Source organism: Cherax quadricarinatus, chromosome 35, assembly GCF_038502225.1.
Source record: "Cherax quadricarinatus isolate ZL_2023a chromosome 35, ASM3850222v1, whole genome shotgun sequence".
In the NCBI taxonomy this organism is placed as follows: Eukaryota; Metazoa; Arthropoda; class Malacostraca; order Decapoda; family Parastacidae; genus Cherax; species Cherax quadricarinatus.
The window spans coordinates 7,881,378-7,902,630 of NC_091326.1; the positions used below are offsets into that span (position 1 = coordinate 7,881,378).

A 21,253-nucleotide genomic window follows, 5' to 3' on the forward strand; every position below is an offset into this window, starting at 1 on the left:
GAAATCCTGCCAATGGTGACACTTTTCTAATCGCTCGCTCTCCCTCATTTGGAATATTGCTCAGTGTTGACGGCCCCCTTCAGGGGCAGGAGAAATGTCAGAGCTGGATCAAATACAGAGATCGTTTACGGCCAGCATAGAGCTAGTATGACATTTAACACTGACATTTCCTGGGAACGCCTTAAATTCTTAAATATGTATTCACTGTACCGGAGGAGAGATACATGATAATATACACCTGGAAGGTGCTTGAGGGCCTTGTCCCAAATCTGCACACTGTCATAACAACATAATGGAGCAAGGGATATGGGAGGAAGTGTAAAATAAACCCAGTGAAAAGCAGGGCTGCAGTGGACACAATAATGGAACACTGTATCAACATCCGTGGTCTCAGATTATTCATCATTATACCAGAAGGTATCAGAAACACTGCTGATGCAAGATGAAACTGGACAAGTATCTTCACCAACTGCCAGATCAACCAAGCTGTGATGGGTATATGGATCGGCGGACCACCAGCAGCAACAGCCTGGTTGACCAGGCAAACACCAGACGAGCCTGGCCCATGGCCGGGCTTCTAGAGTAGAAAGACTCTTGGAACTCATCAAAGGTAAAGGTTTGTGTCTATAGTATTCTTGTTAGGAACTTGTTATTGTGCTCTGAAAGTGGGGAGTGAAGGAATTACAACGGAAAATGGGTAGTAGAGGACTTACAGCAGAAAATGGGGAGTGAAGGAATTACAACAGAAAATGGGGAGTAGAGGACTTACAGCAGAAAATGGGGAGTGAAGGAATTACAACGGAAAATGGGTAGTAGAGGACTTACAGCAGAAAATGGGGAGTGAAGGAATTACAACAGAAAATGGGGAGTAGAGAACTTACAGCAGAAAATGGGGAGTGAAGGAATTACAACGGAAAATGGGGAGTAGAGGACTTACAGCAGAAAATGGGGAGTGAAGGAATTACAACGGAAAATGGGGAGTAGAGAACTTACAGCAGAAAATGGGGAGTGAAGGAATTACAACGGAAAATGGGGAGTAGAGAACTTACAGCAGAAAATGGGGAGTGAAGGAATTACAACGGAAAATGGGGAGTAGAGAACTTACAGCAGAAAATGGGGAGTGAAGGAATTACAACAGAAAATGGGGAGTAGTGAAGGACTTACATAGTGACATCACAGTAATTGCTCAATCTACAACTTACGAAGAAAACTGTTTACACTAACAATATTTTACGAATAATAATAATAATAATAATAATAATAATAATAATAATAATAATAATAATAATAATAATAGAGGCGTGTTAAGGCCTTAACTCTATCAAATATTTTCTCACAGAACAAAACCAACACACAGTTCATTAACTTTCCTGGAGCCTCTGACTAAATATTTAACACTCCTTTACTGTAGCTGCTTTATTAAAGTATTTCAGATTATTTACTTTCCTCTATAAATATTTTAGTAATTTCGGTAAAATATCTGCGAGTTTTTCTTCGGCTTGAGTAAGAAATAATGGTGTGTTAAGTGATCAAGGTACATATAACAGTTGGCTAACATCGACATTACTCACAGATCACTCTCACTGAGTGAACTAACAATCTCACTCACTGTGAGTGAATGCTCTTCTTCATAGACGGAAGTGTTGCTTCACTTCCTCGGGTGACGTGGCACTCTTTGATAATATCCTGGGGTGTAAATCCTGCACTCTGTTCATAAAATATCCTGGGGTGTAAATCCTCCACTCTGTTCATAAAATATCCTGGGGTGTAAATCCTGCACTCTGTTCATAAAATATCCTGGGGTGTAAATCCTGCACTTTGTTCATAAAATATCCTGGGGTGTAAATCCTGCACTCTGTTCATAAAATATCCTGGAATGTAAATCCTGCACTCTGTTCATAAAATATCCTGGGGTGTAAATCCTGCACTCTGTTCATAAAATATCCTGGAGTGTAAATCCTGCACTCTGTTCATAAAATATCCTGGGGTGTAAATCCTGCACTCTGTTCATAAAATATCCTGGGGTGTAAATCCTGCACTCTGTTCATAAAATATCCTGGGGTGTAAATCCTGCACTCTGTTCATAAAATATCCTGGGGTGTAAATCCTGCACTTTGTTCATAAAATATCCTGGGGTGTAAATCCTGCACTCTGTTCATAAAATATCCTGGAGTGTAAATCCTGCACTCTGTTCATAAAATATCCTGGGGTGTAAATCCTGCACTCTGTTCATAAAATATCCTGGAGTGTAAATCCTGCACTCTGTTCATAAAATATCCTGGGGTGTAAATCCTGCACTCTGTTCATAAAATATCCTGGGGTGTAAATCCTGCACTCTGTTCATAAAATATCCTGGGGTGTAAATCCTGCACTCTGTTCATAAAATATCCTGGGGTGTAAATCCTGCACTCTGTTCATAAAATATCCTGGGGTGTAAATCCTGCACTCTGTTCATAAAATATCCTGGGGTGTAAATCCTGCACTCTGTTCATAAAATATCCTGGGGTGTAAATCCTGCACTCTGTTCATAAAATATCCTGGGGTGTAAATCCTGCACTCTGTTCATAAAATATCCTGGGGTGTAAATCCTTCACTCTAATCTCAGACAAATCCTGTTTTCCGTTACAACAGTTCACTGTTGTTATCCCTGCTAGTAACTTTCCTATAGAACTAAGCACAACCTTCTGAATGATATTTTCCGAAAAAGAATCATGTTTTGATGTGGATTTTATGTTTATTTTCAGAGAATAATGATGCGGGTTGAATATGCAACGAATTCTTGAAAATTATGCATTGCAGTAAAAAATATTCTTTCGTAACTGTGTGTGTGTGTGTGTGTGTGTGTGTGTGTGTGTGTGTGTGTACTCACCTATTTGTACTCACCTATTTGTGGTTACAGGGGTCGAGTCTTAGCTCCTGGCCCCGCCTCTTCACCGGTTGCTACTGGGCCCTCTCTCTCCCCCCTCCATGAGCTTTATCAAACCTCGTCTTAAAACTGTGTATGGTTCCTGCCTCCACTACGTCATTTTCTAGGCTATTCCACTGCCTTACAACTCTATGACTGAAGAAATACTTCCTACTATCTCTCTGACTCATTTGTGTCTTCAACTTCCAATTGTGGCCTCTTGTTTCTGTGTCCCCTCCCTGGAACATCCTGTCTTTGTCCACCTTGTCTATTCCACGCAGTATTTTATATGTCGTTATCATGTCTCCCCTGACCCTCCTGTCCTCCAGTGTCGTCAGGCCGATTTCCCTTAATCTTTCTTCATAGGACATTCCCCTTAGCTCTGGAACTAACCTTGTGGCAAACCTTTGTACTTTCTCTAGTTTCTTGACGTGCTTTATCAATTGCGGGTTCCAAACAGGTGCTGCATACTCCAGTATGGGCCTGACATACACGGTGTACAGTGTCTTGAACGATTCCTTACTAAGGTATCGGAACGCTGTTCTCAGGTTTGCCAGGCGCCCATATGCTGCAGCAGTTATCTGATTGATGTGTGCTTCCGGGGACATGCTCGGTGTTATACTCACTCCAAGATCTTTCTCCTTGAGTGAGGTTTGCAGTCTTTGGCCACCTAGCCTATACTCTGTCTGTGGTCTTCTGTGCCCTTCCCCTATCTTCATGACTTTGCATTTGGCAAGATTAAATTCGAGAAGCCATTTGCTGGACCAGGTGTCCAGTCTGTCCAGGTCTCTTTGAAGTCCTGCCTGGTCCTCATCAGATTTAATTCTCCTCATTAACTTCACATCATCTGCAAACAGGGACACTTCTGAGTCTAACCCTTCCATCATGTCGTTCACATATACCAAAAATAGCACTGGTCCTAGGACCGACCCCTGTGGGACCCCGCTCGTCACAGGTGCCCACTGTGATACATCATTACGTACCATGACTCGTTGTTGCCTCCCTGTCAGGTATTCTCTGATCCATTGCAGTGCCCTTCCTGTTATATGCGCCTGATGCTCTAGCTTCTGCACTAATCTCTTGTGAGGAACTGTGTCAAAGGCCTTCTTGCAGTCCAAGAAGATGCAATCAACCCACCCCTCTCTCTCGTGTCTTACTTCTGTTATTTTATCATAAAACTCCAGAAGGTTTGTGACACAGGATTTGCCTTCCGTGAATCCGTACTGGTTGGCATTTATACTCTTGTTCCGTTCCAGGTGCTCCACCACTCTCCTCCTGATAATCTTCTCCGTAATTTTGCATACTATACACGTCAGTGACACAGGTCTATAGTTTAGTGCCTCTTTTCTGTGTGTGTGTGTGTGTGTGTGTGTGTGTGTGTGTGTGTGTGTGTGTGTGTGTGTGTGTGTGTGTGTGTGTGTGTGTGTGTGTGTGTGTGTGTGTGTGTGTTTGTGTGCGTGTGTGTCGCCTATTTGTGGTTTCAGGGGTCAAATCACAGCTCCTGGGTGTGTGAGTGTGTGAAACACAAGACTATGTGATAATGAATATTTTAGTAAACACAGATAATTACTAGCAACCCAGATTAGATTAGGTAAGGTTAGATAGGTTTGGTTAGGTAGGTTAGGTTAAGTTAGATAAGTTTGGTTAAGTAGGTTAGGTTAGGTTAAATAGGTTAGGTTAGATAGGTTTGGTTAGGTAGGTTAGGTTAAGTAGGTTAGGTTAAATAGGTTAGGTTAGGTTAAATAGGTTAGGTTAGATAGGTTTGGTTAGGTAGGTTACGTTAAATAGGCTAGGTTAGGTTAGATAGGTTAGGTTAGGTTAGATAGGTTAGGTTAGATTAGATAAGTTAGGTTAGATTAGGTTAGGCTAGATAGGTTAGGTTAGATAGGTTAGGTTAGATTAGATAGGTTAGGTTAGATTAGATAGGTTAGATTAGATAGGTTAGGTTAGATAAGGTTCCATACAAAAGATTGATCTAGGAGCATGAGATTAATGACTGTTTCAGGACTTTCAAGTAACAAGTAAATATTTTTCGTGAGAACATGTGATAAATATTGTTAAGACTAGTTATAAGTTGTACTTCAGTTTCACGATTTAACGTAAATCTGGTTTTATGGAGATAACATCAACAACACCAAGATAATAACACTAACAACACTGTAAGAAAACAATAACATACAACATCTGCCTGCAAGACCTTACTAGTGTGTATTTTTTTGCTAATTTCTCTTCGAGAAACTCTACTGACCTTTAAGTATTAGCCATCTAACGTGAAATAGCTGAATTATTTTATTTTTTGGTTCCAGGTCGGTATTAAACGTTCGTGGTGTGAGATCCAGCAATACTGATCTGGTGCATCTGATTGATAATTATTTTTTTTAATATATTAAGACATTGTATCAGTTAACAACACATGTATGTACGCGTTTTGAGATGTAACAAAAAATAATATTGCACAGATAACCCAGTTTTAAAATTAATATAATAATAGTAATCTGTAAATAATAGTGTGGCTTGTTTTTAATTAAAAAATGAGAGGTAATGCAATACATCTATCGTAGAGGGCGCAACACCTCAGCGGGTTCCCCACTTGTATTCAGTATAAAGTTTACAATACACAAATAACCCGTAAGTAGGAGAGAGAAGTTTATGACGACATTCAGGTCCGACTTGGACTATTTACAAAAAAACTTTGTAAATGGTTCAAGTCAGACTGTATCGTTCCAGTCACGGTGTTGTGCCTTTTTGTTCCTTATAGAGCATGTAGGTGAGTCCAGTATGAACCACCTTTCTGCCCGTTCTGTCCTGGTGAGATGACCCAGGAGTCATCCCACTTCTGTGATTCAAACAAAGCCAAAATGGTTTTCGCTGAGTCCCAGTGGACGAGAAAACAGTCTATATGTCTGTCTTATTAAAATCTTCAGTTTCCGCAGGTAATGGCTGCGTTAAGTGTGGAAGTGCTTTCTTATGTTCACCCATAGAAAGTCAGTGTAACGCTGCTAGAACAATAAGACTCGAGTGTTGGCACTGTGTAATGCATGCTGGCACTCTGTAGACATAGCGAGAGGTGAATGGAGGCACAGAAGAGAGAAGCCTTAGGTGTTTGTAGTGCCAGTTCATGTGGAAAGGATTGATGATTCTTGCAAATTTTAGAATTCATTATACTCTTTTATTGTTTATCTCGATATTGTTCCGTGGCCAGACTCACTTAAAACATGTACATATCTGTTGGGACGCGTCATTGCTTGTGATTCAACACTAAGATCAGGTAAGTCCGAAACACGCTCGAAACAACGCAAACTGTTTATTATAACAATGCTTTGATCACTTATGGGCACCCGAATGGCAATTTTATTTTTGTATACATCAAAAAAAAAAAAAAGCTTACATATGTTGTTTATCAGTACATGTTTTTTAGACTACTCAGAATTTTTTTTTTACTATAAGTCAAGTTCACCAGAGCAGTATTCGTCCTCACACTTTATAGAAATCATTTCCAGAGTTTTTGGAATCCATGCGATAAGTCGAGAAAGCTTCTTCCGCTCGCTAGACATTGAACACCACCAACCAACCTCATACACGTTCACTGCACATTGGTCATCATCCAGTAGCTGGCTGTTTTGCCACAGGTTCTCACACATCACAATGCAAACTGCACAATACAGGAATATCTGTATTTTTGACGTTGTATGTGTACTAACAGGACTGTAGTTAGAACCCAGCGTTGTATGACGCATACGGTTACAGTGCTTGTTCATAATAATGGGTTAAGGTAAAGTTCTTATTTAGGATGGGTTCATTAAAACTGGTAAACAGTTGCACAGAGAGAATCTGAGAATATAATGGCTACTTTAAGTGTCAGCTTCATCGTCAGTCATGCTGTGTCATGCATATCTCACTGGCGTCATGATATCGTCACGCTCTTTATCACTGAACAAACAAGAGAGAAAATGGGAACTTCTGTCCGAAAACCAGAGAATGGGACTGTTAGTGGTCTCTCAGAAAATGGAACTGTTAGTGGGTCTTACAGAAAATGGAACTGTTAGTGGGTCTTACAGAAAATGGGACTGTTAGTGGGTCTTACAAAAAATGGGACTTAGTGGGTCTTACAGAAAGTGGGACTGTTAGTGGTCTTACAGAAAATGGGACTGTTAGTGGGATTTACAGAAAATGGGACTGTTAGTGGGTCTTACAGAAAATGGGACTGTTAGTGGGTCTTACAGAAAATGGAACTGTTAGTGGGTCTTACATAAAATGGAACTGTTAGTGGGTCTTACAGAAAATGGAACTGTTAGTGGGTCTTACAGAAAATGGGACTGTTAGTGGGTCTTACAGAAAATGGGACTGTTAGTGGGTCTTACAGAAAGTGGGACTGTTAGTGGTCTTACAGAAAATGGGACTGTTAGTGGGTCTTACAGAAAATGGGACTGTTAGTGGGTCTTACATAAAATGGAACTGTTAGTGGGTCTTACATAAAATGGGACTGTTAGCAGGTCTTACATAAAATGGAACTGTTAGTGGGTCTTACAGAAAGTGGGACTGTTAGTGGGTCTTACAGAAAGTGGGACTGGTAGTGGGTCTTACAGAAAGTGGGACTCTTAGTGGGTCTTACAGAAAGTGGGACTGGTAGTGGGTCTTACAGAAAGTGGGACTGTTAGTGGGTCTTACAGAAAGTGGGACTGTTAGTGGGTCTTACAGAAAGTGGGACTGTTAGTGGGTCTTACAGAAAGTGGGACTGTTAGTGGGTCTTACAGAAAATGGGACTGTTAGTGGGTCTTACAGAAAATGGGACTGTTAGTGGGTCTTACAGAAAGTGGGACTGTTAGTGGGTCTTACAGAAAATGGGACTGTTAGTGGGTCTTACAGAAAATGGAACTGTTAGTGGGTCTTGCAGAAAGTGGGACTGTTAGTAGGTCTTACAGAAAGTGGGAATGTTAGTGGGTCTTACAGAAAATGGGACTGTTAGTGGGTCTTACAGAAAATGGGACTGTTAGTGGGTCTTACAGAAAATGGGACTGTTAGTGGGTCTTACAGAAAATGGGACTGTTAGTGGGTCTTACAGAAAATGGGACTGTTAGTGGGTGTTACAGAAAATAAACGGGGATAGAAAGTAGACATTCCCCGAAAAGGAAAAAAAAATACCTGGTGATTATACTTGCAATGTTTAACTGTCGTACTTTTTTATATTGCAGTCACGTGTTTTATCGTGTTTTTTCCCATATATATATATATATATATATATATATATATATATATATATATATATATATATATATATATATATATATATATATATATATATATATGGTTTATTTATGTATATGTGTATGAAGAGTAGAATAGAGTGGGACTACGACCGTGACGGACGCCGGCTGATGCAACATGACAGACGCGCTGGTTGTCGAATCATTGTATTGTAATCTCAGTGGCGGCGGAATAGCACAGTAGTGCACCTGCGACATTTATTTAATACTTCACCATTTTTTTTTAAATTAAATATGCAATTTTATTAAAAATCTATATGATCAGGCATTTGTTTCTTTTAATGTTGTTTTTTCAACAAATATCTTTCGGTTTATCTGAAGGCCGTCATCCACGTGCTGTGTTCAGTTGAAGGCCGTCATCCACGTGCTGTGTTCAGTTGAAGGCCGTCATCCACGTGCTGTGTTCAGTTGAAGGCCGTCATCCACGTGCTGTGTTCAGTTGAAGGCCGTCATCCACGTGCTGTGTTCAGTTGAAGGCCGTCATCCACGGGCTGTGTTCAGTTGAAGGCCGTCATCCACGTGCAGTGTTCAGTTGAAGGCCGTCATCCACGTGCTGTGTTCAGTTGAAGGCCGTCATCCACGTGCTGTGTTCAGTTGAAGGCCGTCATCCACGTGCTGTGTTCAGTTGAAGGCCGTCATCCACGTGCAGTATTCAGTTGAAGGCCGTCATCCACGTGCTGTGTTCAGTTGAAGGCCGTCATCCACGTGCTGTGTTCAGTTGAAGGCCGTCATCCACGTGCTGTGTTCAGTTGAAGGCCGTCATCCACGGGCTGTGTTCAGTTGAAGGCCGTCATCCACGTGCTGTGTTCAGTTGAAGGCCGTCATCCACGTGCTGTGTTCAGTTGAAGGCCGTCATCCACGTGCTGTGTTCAGTTGAAGGCCGTCATCCACGGGCTGTGTTCAGTTGAAGGCCGTCATCCACGTGCTGTGTTCAGTTGAAGGCCGTCATCCACGTGCTGTGTTCAGTTGAAGGCCGTCATCCACGTGCTGTGTTCAGTTGAAGGCCGTCATCCACGGGCTGTGTTCAGTTGAAGGCCGTCATCCACGTGCTGTGTTCAGTTGAAGGCCGTCATCCACGTGCTGTGTTCAGTTGAAGGCCGTCATCCACGTGCTGTGTTCAGTTGAAGGCCGTCATCCACGTGCTGTGTTCAGTTGAAGGCCGTCATCCACGGGCTGTGTTCAGTTGAAGGCCGTCATCCACGTGCTGTGTTCAGTTGAAGGCCGTCATCCACGTGCTGTGTTCAGTTGAAGGCCGTCATCCACGTGCTGTGTTCAGTTGAAGGCCGTCATCCACGTGCTGTGTTCAGTTGAAGGCCGTCATCCACGGGCTGTGTTCAGTTGAAGGCCGTCATCCACGTGCTGTGTTCAGTTGAAGGCCGTCATCCACGTGCTGTGTTCAGTTGAAGGCCGTCATCCACGTGCTGTGTTCAGTTGAAGGCCGTCATCCACGGGCTGTGTTCAGTTGAAGGCCGTCATCCACGTGCTGTGTTCAGTTGAAGGCCGTCATCCACGTGCTGTGTTCAGTTGAAGGCCGTCATCCACGTGCTGTGTTCAGTTGAAGGCCGTCATCCACGTGCTGTGTTCAGTTGAAGGCCGTCATCCACGTGCTGTGTTCAGTTGAAGGCCGTCATCCACGTGCTGTGTTCAGTTGAAGGCCGTCATCCACGTGCTGTGTTCAGTTGAAGGCCGTCATCCACGTGCTGTGTTCAGTTGAAGGCCGTCATCCACGTGCTGTGTTCAGTTGAAGGCCGTCATCCACGTGCTGTGTTCAGTTGAAGGCCGTCATCCACGGGCTGTGTTCAGTTGAAGGCCGTCATACACGTGCTGTGTTCAGTTGAAGGCCGTCATCCACGTGCTGTGTTCAGTTGAAGGCCGTCATCCACGTGCTGTGTTCAGTTGAAGGCCGTCATCCACGTGCTGTGTTCAGTTGAAGGCCGTCATCCACGGGCTGTGTTCAGTTGAAGGCCGTCATCCACGTGCTGTGTTCAGTTGAAGGCCGTCATCCACGTGCTGTGTTCAGTTGAAGGCCGTCATCCACGTGCTGTGTTCAGTTGAAGGCCGTCATCCACGGGCTGTGTTCAGTTGAAGGCCGTCATCCACGGGCTGTGTTCAGTTGAAGGCCGTCATCCACGTGCTGTGTTCAGTTGAAGGCCGTCATCCACGTGCTGTGTTCAGTTGAAGGCCGTCATCCACGTGCTGTGTTCAGTTGAAGGCCGTCATCCACGTGCTGTGTTCAGTTGAAGGCCGTCATCCACGTGCTGTGTTCAGTTGAAGGCCGTCATCCACGGGCTGTGTTCTGTTGAAGGCCGTCATCCACGTGCTGTGTTCAGTTGAAGGCAGTCATCCACGTGCTGTGTTCAGTTGAAGGCCGTCATCCACGGGCTGTGTTCTGTTGAAGGCCGTCATTCACGTGCTGTGTTCAGTTGAAGGCCGTCATCCACGTGCTGTGTTCAGTTGAAGGCCGTCATCCACGTGCCGTGTTCTGTTGAAGGCCGTCATCCACGTGCTGTGTTCAATTGAAGGCCGTCATCCACGGGCTGTGTTCTGTTGAAGGCCGTCATCCACGTGCTGTGTTCTGTTGAAGGCCGTCATCCACGTGCTGTGTTCAGTTGAAGGCAGTCATCCACGTGCTGTGTTCAGTTGAAGGCCGTCATCCACGGGCTGTGTTCTGTTGAAGGCCGTCATCCACGTGCTGTGTTCAGTTGAAGGCCGTCATCCACGTGCTGTGTTCAGTTGAAGGCCGTCATCCACGTGCCGTGTTCTGTTGAAGGCCGTCATCCACGTGCTGTGTTCAATTGAAGGCCGTCATCCACGGGCTGTGTTCTGTTGAAGGCCGTCATCCACGTGCTGTGTTCAGTTGAAGGCCGTCATCCACGTGCTGTGTTCTGTTGAAGGCCGTCATCCACGTGCTGTGTTCAGTTGAAGGCCGTCATCCACGGGCTGTGTTCAGTTGAAGGCCGTCATCCACGGGCTGTGTTCTGTTGAAGGCCGTCATCCACGTGCTGTGTTCAGTTGAAGGCCGTCATCCACGTGCCGTGTTCTGCTGAAGGCCGTCATCCACGTGCTGTGTTCAGTTGATGGCCGTCATCCATTTGCTGTGTTCAGTTGAAGGCGGTCATCCAAGTGCCGTGTTCAGTTGAAGGATGTCATCCACGTGCTGTGTTCAGTTGAAGGCCGTCACCCACGTGCCGTGTTCAGTTGAAGGCCGTCATCCACGTGCCGTGTTCAGTTGAAGGCCGTCATCCACGTGCAGTGTTCAGTTGAAGGCCGTCATCTACGTGCTGTGTTCAGTTGAAGGCCGTCATCCATGTACTGTGTTCAATTGAAGGCCGTCATCCACGGGCTGTGTTCTGTTGAAGGCCGTCATCCACGTGCTGTGTTCAATTGAAGGCCGTCATCTACGTGCCGTGTTCAGTTGAAGGCCGTCATCCACGTGCTGTGTTCAGTTGAAGGCCGTCATCCACGTGCTGTGTTCAGTTGAAGGCCGTCATCCACGTGCTGTGTTCAGTTGAAGGCCGTCATCCACGTGCTGTGTTCAGTTGAAGGCCGTCATCCACGGGCTGTGTTCAGTTGAAGGCCGTCATCCACGGGCTGTGTTCAGTTGAAGGCCGTGATCCACGTGCTGTGTTCAGTTGAAGGCCGTCATCCACGTGCTGTGTTCAGTTGAAGGCCGTCATCCACGTGCTGTGTTCAGTTGAAGGCCGTCATCCACGTGCTGTGTTCAGTTGAAGGCCGTCATCCACGTGCTGTGTTCTGTTGAAGGCCGTCATCCACGTGCTGTGTTCAGTTGAAGGCAGTCATCCACGTGCTGTGTTCAGTTGAAGGCCGTCATCCACGGGCTGTGTTCTGTTGAAGGCCGTCATTCACGTGCTGTGTTCAGTTGAAGGCCGTCATCCACGTGCTGTGTTCAGTTGAAGGCCGTCATCCACGTGCCGTGTTCTGTTGAAGGCCGTCATCCACGTGCTGTGTTCAATTGAAGGCCGTCATCCACGGGCTGTGTTCTGTTGAAGGCCGTCATCCACGTGCTGTGTTCTGTTGAAGGCCGTCATCCACGTGCTGTGTTCAGTTGAAGGCAGTCATCCACGTGCTGTGTTCAGTTGAAGGCCGTCATCCACGGGCTGTGTTCTGTTGAAGGCCGTCATCCACGTGCTGTGTTCAGTTGAAGGCCGTCATCCACGTGCTGTGTTCAGTTGAAGGCCGTCATCCACGTGCCGTGTTCTGTTGAAGGCCGTCATCCACGTGCTGTGTTCAATTGAAGGCCGTCATCCACGGGCTGTGTTCTGTTGAAGGCCGTCATCCACGTGCTGTGTTCAGTTGAAGGCCGTCATCCACGTGCTGTGTTCTGTTGAAGGCCGTCATCCACGTGCTGTGTTCAGTTGAAGGCCGTCATCCACGGGCTGTGTTCAGTTGAAGGCCGTCATCCACGGGCTGTGTTCTGTTGAAGGCCGTCATCCACGTGCTGTGTTCAGTTGAAGGCCGTCATCCACGTGCCGTGTTCTGCTGAAGGCCGTCATCCACGTGCTGTGTTCAGTTGATGGCCGTCATCCATTTGCTGTGTTCAGTTGAAGGCGGTCATCCAAGTGCCGTGTTCAGTTGAAGGATGTCATCCACGTGCTGTGTTCAGTTGAAGGCCGTCACCCACGTGCCGTGTTCAGTTGAAGGCCGTCATCCACGTGCCGTGTTCAGTTGAAGGCCGTCATCCACGTGCAGTGTTCAGTTGAAGGCCGTCATCTACGTGCTGTGTTCAGTTGAAGGCCGTCATCCATGTACTGTGTTCAATTGAAGGCCGTCATCCACGGGCTGTGTTCTGTTGAAGGCCGTCATCCACGTGCTGTGTTCAATTGAAGGCCGTCATCTACGTGCCGTGTTCAGTTGAAGGCCGTCATCCACGTGCTGTGTTCAGTTGAAGGCCGTCATCCACGTGCCGTGTTCAGTTGAAGGCCATCACCCACGTGCCGTGTTCAGTTGAAGGCCGTCATCCACGTGCAGTGTTCAGTTGAAGGCCGTCATCCACGTGCCGTGTTCAGTTGAAGGCCGTCACCCACGTGCCGTGTTCAGTTGAAGGCCGTCATCCACGTGCTGTGTTTAGTTGAAGGCCGTCATCCACGTGCCGTGTTCAGTTGAAGGCCGTCACCCACGTGCCGTGTTCAGTTGAAGGCCGTCATCCACGTGCCGTGTTCAGTTGAAGGCCGTCATCCACGTGCAGTGTTCAGTTGAAGGCCGTCATCCACGTGCCGTGTTCAGTTGAAGGCCGTCATCCACGTGCTGTGTTCAGTTGAAGGCCGTCATCCACGTGCCGTGTTCAGTTGAAGGCCGTCATCCACGTGCCGTGTTCAGTTGAAGGCCGTCACCCACGTGCCGTGTTCAGTTGAAGGCCGTCATCCACGTGCCGTGTTCAGTTGAAGGCCGTCATCCACGTGCCGTGTTCAGTTGAAGGCCGTCATCCACGTGCCGTGTTCAGTTGAAGGCCGTCATCCAAGTGCTGTGTTCAGTTGAAGGCCGTCATCCACGTGCTGTGTTCAGTTGAAGGCCGTCATCCACGTGCCGTGTTCAGTTGAAGGCCGTCATCCACGTGCTGTGTTCTGCTGAAGGCCGTCATCCACGTGCTGTGTTCAATTGAAGGCCGTCATCTACGTGCCGTGTTCAGTTGAAGGCCGTCATCCACGTGCCGTGTTCAGTTGAAGGCCGTCATCCACGTGCCGTGTTCAGTTGAAAGCCATCACCCACGTGCCGTGTTCAGTTGAAGGCCGTCATCCACGTGCAGTGTTCAGTTGAAGGCCGTCATCCACGTGCCGTGTTCAGTTGAAGGCCGTCACCCACGTGCCGTGTTCAGTTGAAGGCCGTCATCCACGTGCTGTGTTTAGTTGAAGGCCGTCATCCACGTGCCGTGTTCAGTTGAAGGCCGTCACCCACGTGCCGTGTTCAGTTGAAGGCCGTCATCCACGTGCCGTGTTCAGTTGAAGGCCGTCATCCACGTGCAGTGTTCAGTTGAAGGCCGTCATCCACGTGCCGTGTTCAGTTGAAGGCCGTCACCCACGTGCCGTGTTCAGTTGAAGGCCGTTATCCACGTGCCGTGTTCAGTTGAAGGCCGTCATCCACGTGCCGTGTTCAGTTGAAGGCCGTCACCCACGTGCCGTGTTCAGTTGAAGGCCGTCATCCACGTGCCGTGTTCAGTTGAAGGCCGTCACCCACGTGCCGTGTTCAGTTGAAGGCCGTCATCCACGTGCCGTGTTCAGTTGAAGGCCGTCATCCACGTGCCGTGTTCAGTTGAAGGCCGTCATCCACGTGCCGTGTTCAGTTGAAGGCCGTCATCCAAGTGCTGTGTTCAGTTGAAGGCCGTCATCCACGTGCTGTGTTCAGTTGAAGGCCGTCATCCACGTGCCGTGTTCAGTTGAAGGCCGTCATCCACGTGCTGTGTTGAGTTGAAGGCCGTCATCCACGTGCTGTGTTCAGTTGAAGGCCGTCATCCACGTGCCGTGTTCAGTTGAAGGCCGTCATCCACGTGATGTGTTCAGTTGAATGCCGTCATCCATGTGCTGTGTTCAGTTGAAGGCCGTCATCCACGTGCCGTGTTCAGTTGAAGGCCGTCATCCACGTGCCGTGTTCAGTTGAAGGCCGTCATCCACGTGCTGTGTTCAGTTGAAGGCCGTCATCCACGTGCTGTGTTCGGTTGAAGGCCGTCATCCATGTGCTGTGTTCAGTTGAAGGCCGTCATCCACGTGCCGTGTTCAGTTGAAGGCCTTCATCCACGTGCCGTGTTCAGTTGAAGGCCGTCATCCATGTGCTGTGTTCAGTTGAAGGCCGTCATCCACGTGCTGTATTCAGTTGAAGGCCGTCATCCACGTGCCGTGTTCAGTTGAAGGCCGTCATCCACGTGTTGTGTTCAGTTGAAGGCCGTCATCCACGTGCTGTGTTCAGTTGAAGGCCGTCATCCACGTGCCGTGTTCAGTTGAATGCCGTCATCCACGTGCTGTGTTCAGTTGAAGGCTGTCATCCACGTGCTGTGTTCAGTTGAAGGCCGTCATCCACGTGCCGTGTTCAGTTGAAGGGCGTCATCCACGGGCTGTGTTCAGTTGAAGGCCGTCATCCACGTGCCGTGTTCAGTTGAATGCCGTCATCCACGTGCTGTGTTCAGTTGAAGGCTGTCATCCACGTGCTGTGTTCAGTTGAAGGCCGTCATCCACGTGCCGTGTTCAGTTGAAGGCCGTCATCCACGTGTTGTGTTCAGTTGAAGGCCGTCATCCACGTGTTGTGTTCAGTTGAAGGCCGTCATCCACGTGTTGTGTTCAGTTGAAGGCCGTCATCCACGTGCCGTGTTCAGTTGAAGGCCGTCATCCACGTGTTGTGTTCTGTTGAAGCCCGTCATCCACGTGCCGTGTTCAGTTGAAGGCCGTCATCCACGTGTTGTGTTCAGTTGAAGGCCGTCATCCACGTGTTGTGTTCAGTTGAAGGCCGTCATCCACGTGTTGTGTTCAGTTGAAGGCCGTCATCCACGTGTTGTGTTCATTTGAAGGCCGTCATCCACGTGTTGTGTTCAGTTGAAGGCCGTCATCCACGTGTTGTGTTCAGTTGAAGGCCGTCATCCACGTGTTGTGTTCAGTTGAAGGCTGTCATCCACGTGCCGTGTTCAGTTGAAGGCCGTCATCCACGTGTTGTGTTCAGTTGAAGGCCGTCATCCACGTGTTGTGTTCAGTTGAAGGCCGTCATCCACGTGCCGTGTTCAGTTGAAGGCTGTCATCCACGTGCCGTGTTCAGTTGAAGGCCGTCATCCACGTGTTGTGTTCAGTTGAAGGCCGTCATCCACATGTTGTGTTCAGTTGAAGGCATCCATTGCACGGCGTTATGGTATTCTTGTAAATTATCTACCGAATGTGTAGCCCCGTGTAGGTCACTCGGCGTGGAGGATCAATCCTATGTCCGCTAATCGCTTTCCATTCTCCATCCGCTTAGGCCCTTGGTGACGCTGGCGGTGTCCTGATGACCCGTAGCTCGGTGGTAGCACCCTCCAGCTTACAACCGAAGGCACTATAGTTTCAGTCCTGGGCGAGCAGATCCTTACGTCAGTTGCCTCTGTTCACCTAACAGTAAATATGTTCCTGGGTGTTAGTCGACTGTTGTAGGTTGCCTCCTGAAGGGAATAGGGGGGAGGTGGGAGGGAGGGAGGGGGGAGGGGGGTTGTATACTGTAGTTGTATCAATTATTAGTCTATAATTCAAGGATGTGGAACAAAAAACTTATATTATTTATCTTGGCACTTTGCCTGCATTTTGTCAGACTACAGCTGACACTGTCAGACTATAGCTGACACTGTCAGACTGTAGCTGACACTGTCAGACTACAGCTGACACTGTCAGACTATAGCTGATACTGTCAGATTATAGCTGGCAATGTCAGACTATAGCTAACACTCTTAACCTTAATTTCAAACTAGTGGAGTGGTAAGCCAGCGGAAAGCCTCGGTCAAGTGACCAAAAGCTCCAGCCGCGAGTCATCAAATGACTAAGACTTCGCGTCAGGAAACATCTTGTCCTGTTTCCTGACAAATCTTACCTAATCTAACCCTCTTTTCTGACGTTCACTGTCCTCGCGTGCCGTCACTGCTGCTCGGTGCTTACCCGAGCTGCAGTGGTACTGAACTCAGGAAGTCACAGTACCTGGTACCTCCGTAAAGCTGTGCATTGTGCAGCTTTTGCAGCAGGAATACTGTATACGGTATGGTGTACAGGGTATATCGTATAGGATATGGTGTACAGGGTATATTGTATAGGGTATGGTGTACATGGTATGTTGTATAGTATATGGTGATATCGAGATGTGGAATAACACAAATACTGTTATGACATTAAAAGGAAACGCTTCGCCTCGAGTATACCTAGAGTATACCTGGAGTATACCTGGAGTATACCTGGAGTATACCTGGAGTATACCTGGAGGGTGTTCCGGGGGCCAACGTCCCCGCGGCCCGGGCCATGACCAGGCCTCATCAGATTGATGAAGGTAATCGTGGAGAAGTGTTTCCTGTAATATCTTAAGTAATCGTGTGTCTTCTTCCACGTTTAAATTATGAAATGAGGCCCATCATAGTATCTAACATTGTACTACATATATATATATATATATATATATATATATATATATATATATATATATATATATATATATATATATATATATATATATATACATATGTCGTGCCGAATAGGCAGAACTTGCGATCTTGGCTTAAATAGCAACGTTCATCTTGCCATATAGGACAAGTGAAAATTTGTGTATGCAATAATTTCGCCAAAATCATTCTGAACCTAACGAAAAAAATATATTTCACTGTGTTTGTTTAGTATTAAATTATTGTAAACAAACCTAAAATATATTTAGTTGGTTAGGCTAAAATAAATTGCGCTTGTTATAATAAGGTTAGGTAAGTTTTCTAAGTTCCTTTTTGGTGCAAAATCATAAATTTTTACATCAACATTAATGAAAAAAATATATATTTAAACGTATAAGAGAAAATTTTAGAAAGGACTTAATTTTAAATGAGTTCTTGCTAATTGACCAGTTTTACATATTCGGCACGACATATATATATATATATATATATATATATATATATATATATATATATATATATATATATATATATATATATATATATATATATATATTGTGTATGTGTGTATATATATATATATAGTGCCGAATAGGTAAAATTGGTCAATTAACAAGCACTCATTTAATTAAGTCCTTTCTAAAATTTTCTGTTATACGTTTAAAGATATATATTTTTTATATATGTTAATGTAAAAATAATAATTTTGTACCAAAAAACCTTAGAAAACTTACCTAACCTTATTATAACAAGCGCAATTTAATTTAGCCTAATTCAACTAAATATATTTTATATAAGTTTACAGTAATTTAATAATAAAGAAACACAGTGAAATATATTTTTTTCATTAGGTTCAGAATGATTTTTGCGAAATTATTGCATAGACAAATTTTCGTTTGTCTTATTCGACAAGAAGAGATTTGCTATTTAAGCCAAAATCGCCTTTTACTATTCGGTACGACATATATAATATACCTATATATATAAGCAGAGGTGGAGGTGTTTTATGCGTCAGGAAATGCACGTGACCAATAGCTGCTGACGAAGGTCTACGTCAGATCATAGCTTGTAATCTCTCTCCTCTGGCTTACCCCAGCTGGCCTGAGCACCAGACTGAAGACAACCCAGAGGTGAACAACTCAACCTTGAGATGAACATCAATCTTCTCAGTTTCTCTGTTACGACTTTATTGGTGTGTGAAGGTGGAGCAGATATTGGCCATTCCCTAATCAGTAAGAGATGTGGTATTGGAATTCCTGCGTTCCAGAGACGTTTAGCATTGTACATGAATGGTACAGAGTACCGACAAGTTGAAGATACATGTGCAACATCTGGGTATCTTTATTGCAGACGTTTCGCCATGCAGTGGCTTTATGTTCTTGAATTTAGTTTGATAAAGCCACTGGGCGGCGAAACGTCTACAATAAAGACAATCATCAGTGGGGAGAAATAAATGGGATTAGGTCAGGTGTATTTGAGAAAGTTAGAACTAAGCAAATAGTAGTAATAACGGTGAAGGCTCAGCTGTGTCAGGAAAAGAGGAAATATAAATATTTATAAATTCAAGGATGAAATAGTTATAACTTTGACCATAATTTTAAAAGGGGTGGACCGGTAAGCCAGCGGAAGGCCACGGTCAGATGACCAAAACCTCCAATGGCGGCTCATCATCTAAGACCCGCGTCAGGAGACACTTGTCCTGTTTCCTGACAAACCTTACCTAACCTAATATGAATTCAAGTAATATGTGGATTAAAACAAGAGTTGGATACGAAAAGTGGGTTATACTAAGTACTTATGCACCTGGAGAAGAGAGGAGTGTAGATGTTACACATGTATCTAATTCTTCACATTTAGCGTTAATCTTAGATACGTATAACACTAGTAACGTCATCAGACGCTCGTTACTGGAACAAAGGTGATGAACAGTGTCACTGAGGATACGTGTTGGTTATATAATAATCACATTTTTAAATACATTTTATGCATTTAGCTTTGTTAAGCATTCGAAACTAATGTATAATACGTTAATGTATAATACGTTAATGTATAACTATTTTAAAATATCATTATAAACTGTTTTACATTGTTATATATTATATAATATATATACAAAGGTAATTTCCTAATAAATTATAATTAATATAAGTGTATTCTGGTTTAAACACAAAGTACTCTAAGCGAGGTTACAATAAAACGCGTGATTGCAGATATTAAAATAATACCATTGTGAAAATACGAAATAAAACCTGGGCGCTTTCATGTGCTTACACACATCTTCTGAGGAATAGGATATGAATAGGGTAATGAAGATGTGTGTGTAAGCACATGAAAACCCTCAGGTTTTATTTCCTATTTTCACTGTGGTATTTTTTCATATATGTATATTTTTTTGAGTACTTGTGACTGAGACCTCTATGAGACCAATTATTTATATTATTTAAATAATATACTTGGGCTTTCAGGACTTGGTCAGTCACTTGTTGGGGGCTTCCGTTTGCATCCAGTACTCAGCGTCCATGGTAGTAGCCAGAGGATTTCCGATGATAGCCGGTATCGCAGTATGGTTTTATGGTACGTGTTGTGGTCACTGTGTGGTACTCTTGGTTGAATACGGTTGAGGTCAAGAAGTTGGTGTTGTAAATAATTTTGGTCTGGTATATGGTCCTGATCTGGCCGGGTCCCTGCACTGTCTGCACCGCAGTTCGGTAGACAGTCAAGATTTGCGACTGGGCGGGCAGGCTGACCACAGTTGGTATGACCTGCTGGGTGAAGATGGTCGAGCCAAGTATCTGAGTTGATACCTGGGTTTGTACCACCTGAGTGGGAATGGTCACGGTTCTGGTGTTGAATGATCCTTGCTGCTGGGTGCTGGTGACGGTGGTCACTTGCTGTTGTACTTGTGTGCTTGTAACAAACTGGGTTTGACCTTGTGTCACCACCACCTGTGAGAATATGGTACTGGTGACGGGAATCACCTGAGTGGAGGTAATGATCTGGGTCTGACCTGGTTGTGTGACGGTCTGTGTAACAAAGGTGGTACTGACGGCAGTCTGCGTAATGAAAACGGCTGAGGCTGTTATCACTATGGTGGAGAAGGTGGTACTAATCAGAGTGCTCTCAATAGTAGTGGTCTGCCCAGGAAGCTCCACGGTACTGGTCACCGTCTGCGTTTGGAAAATCGTGCTAAACACTTGTTGTGTTATCACCACAGTTGACACCACGTTCCTAGTGATAGTGGTGGGTACCTGCTGGGATATTGTTGTGAATTGGGTCTGGAACTGCACGCTTGTGCTTACTACCTCTTGCGTTTGTGTGACGGTGTTGCCTTGTCCTGAAACAGTAACGGTTACCGTAATGACGTTGCCCAGCGTGCTGGTGACCGTCACTGTCTGGAAGAGCAAGGACGGCACCACCTGGGTACTCACGAATTCCGAAAAGACTGTAGTGAAAATTTGCTGCGAGCGGTAGTCAGTTTGGGTTATGATCTGCTCGTTGTTGCTGTAGATGGTGGACGGGATGTATACCGTAGAGTACAACACTTTGGTTTTGTACACCACGCCAGGATTACAAGGTGCGGGCCCGTACGATGGCTGTAAACTTATGCGGGCACCATATATTTGGCGCTGCGGCCTCTCAATGGTAGCCCCTAAAGTGCACCCCACCAGCAGAGATATCAGGAAGAGCCGCATCCTGCAGGAGAGACAAAGAACGTGACAATTACAGATAAATTGTGTGTGAAAAAACATACTCTCAAATATGACAGTTTACGAGAAGGTTGTAACACTTACCACTGTGTAACTTTATATCCAGACACTACTGAAGGAACTTTATGAATACAAAAGTATTTCTTTACCAAGTTTAATATACATAAATACAAATATATTATCTGATATTTATAATAGGGTTTTCTGTGTCCGTGTTTCGTGGGACAAATACTCTGTAATATAGTGTCTCCTTTTAATATATTAATATATG

At 45.2% G+C, this 21,253-nt stretch overlaps 1 protein-coding gene across 1 annotated transcript; it reads right to left on the bottom strand.

The window, feature by feature from the left end:
* Window positions 1-19,667: 19,667 nt before the first annotated feature.
* LOC128695015 (uncharacterized) lies at window positions 19,668-20,967 on the bottom strand. The gene has a single exon (XM_053785412.2). The coding sequence runs from the start codon at window positions 20,965-20,967 to the stop codon at window positions 19,786-19,788; it is 1,182 nt and encodes a 393-aa protein (XP_053641387.2). The 3' UTR covers window positions 19,668-19,785.
* Between the last annotated feature and the right edge of the window lie 286 nt (window positions 20,968-21,253).

Bases quoted from the DNA above. Each gene is read 5' to 3' on its own strand.
- LOC128695015 (XM_053785412.2), bottom strand. From the start codon at position 20,967: ATGCGGCTCTTCCTGATATCTCTGCTGGTGGGGTGCACTTTAGGGGCT.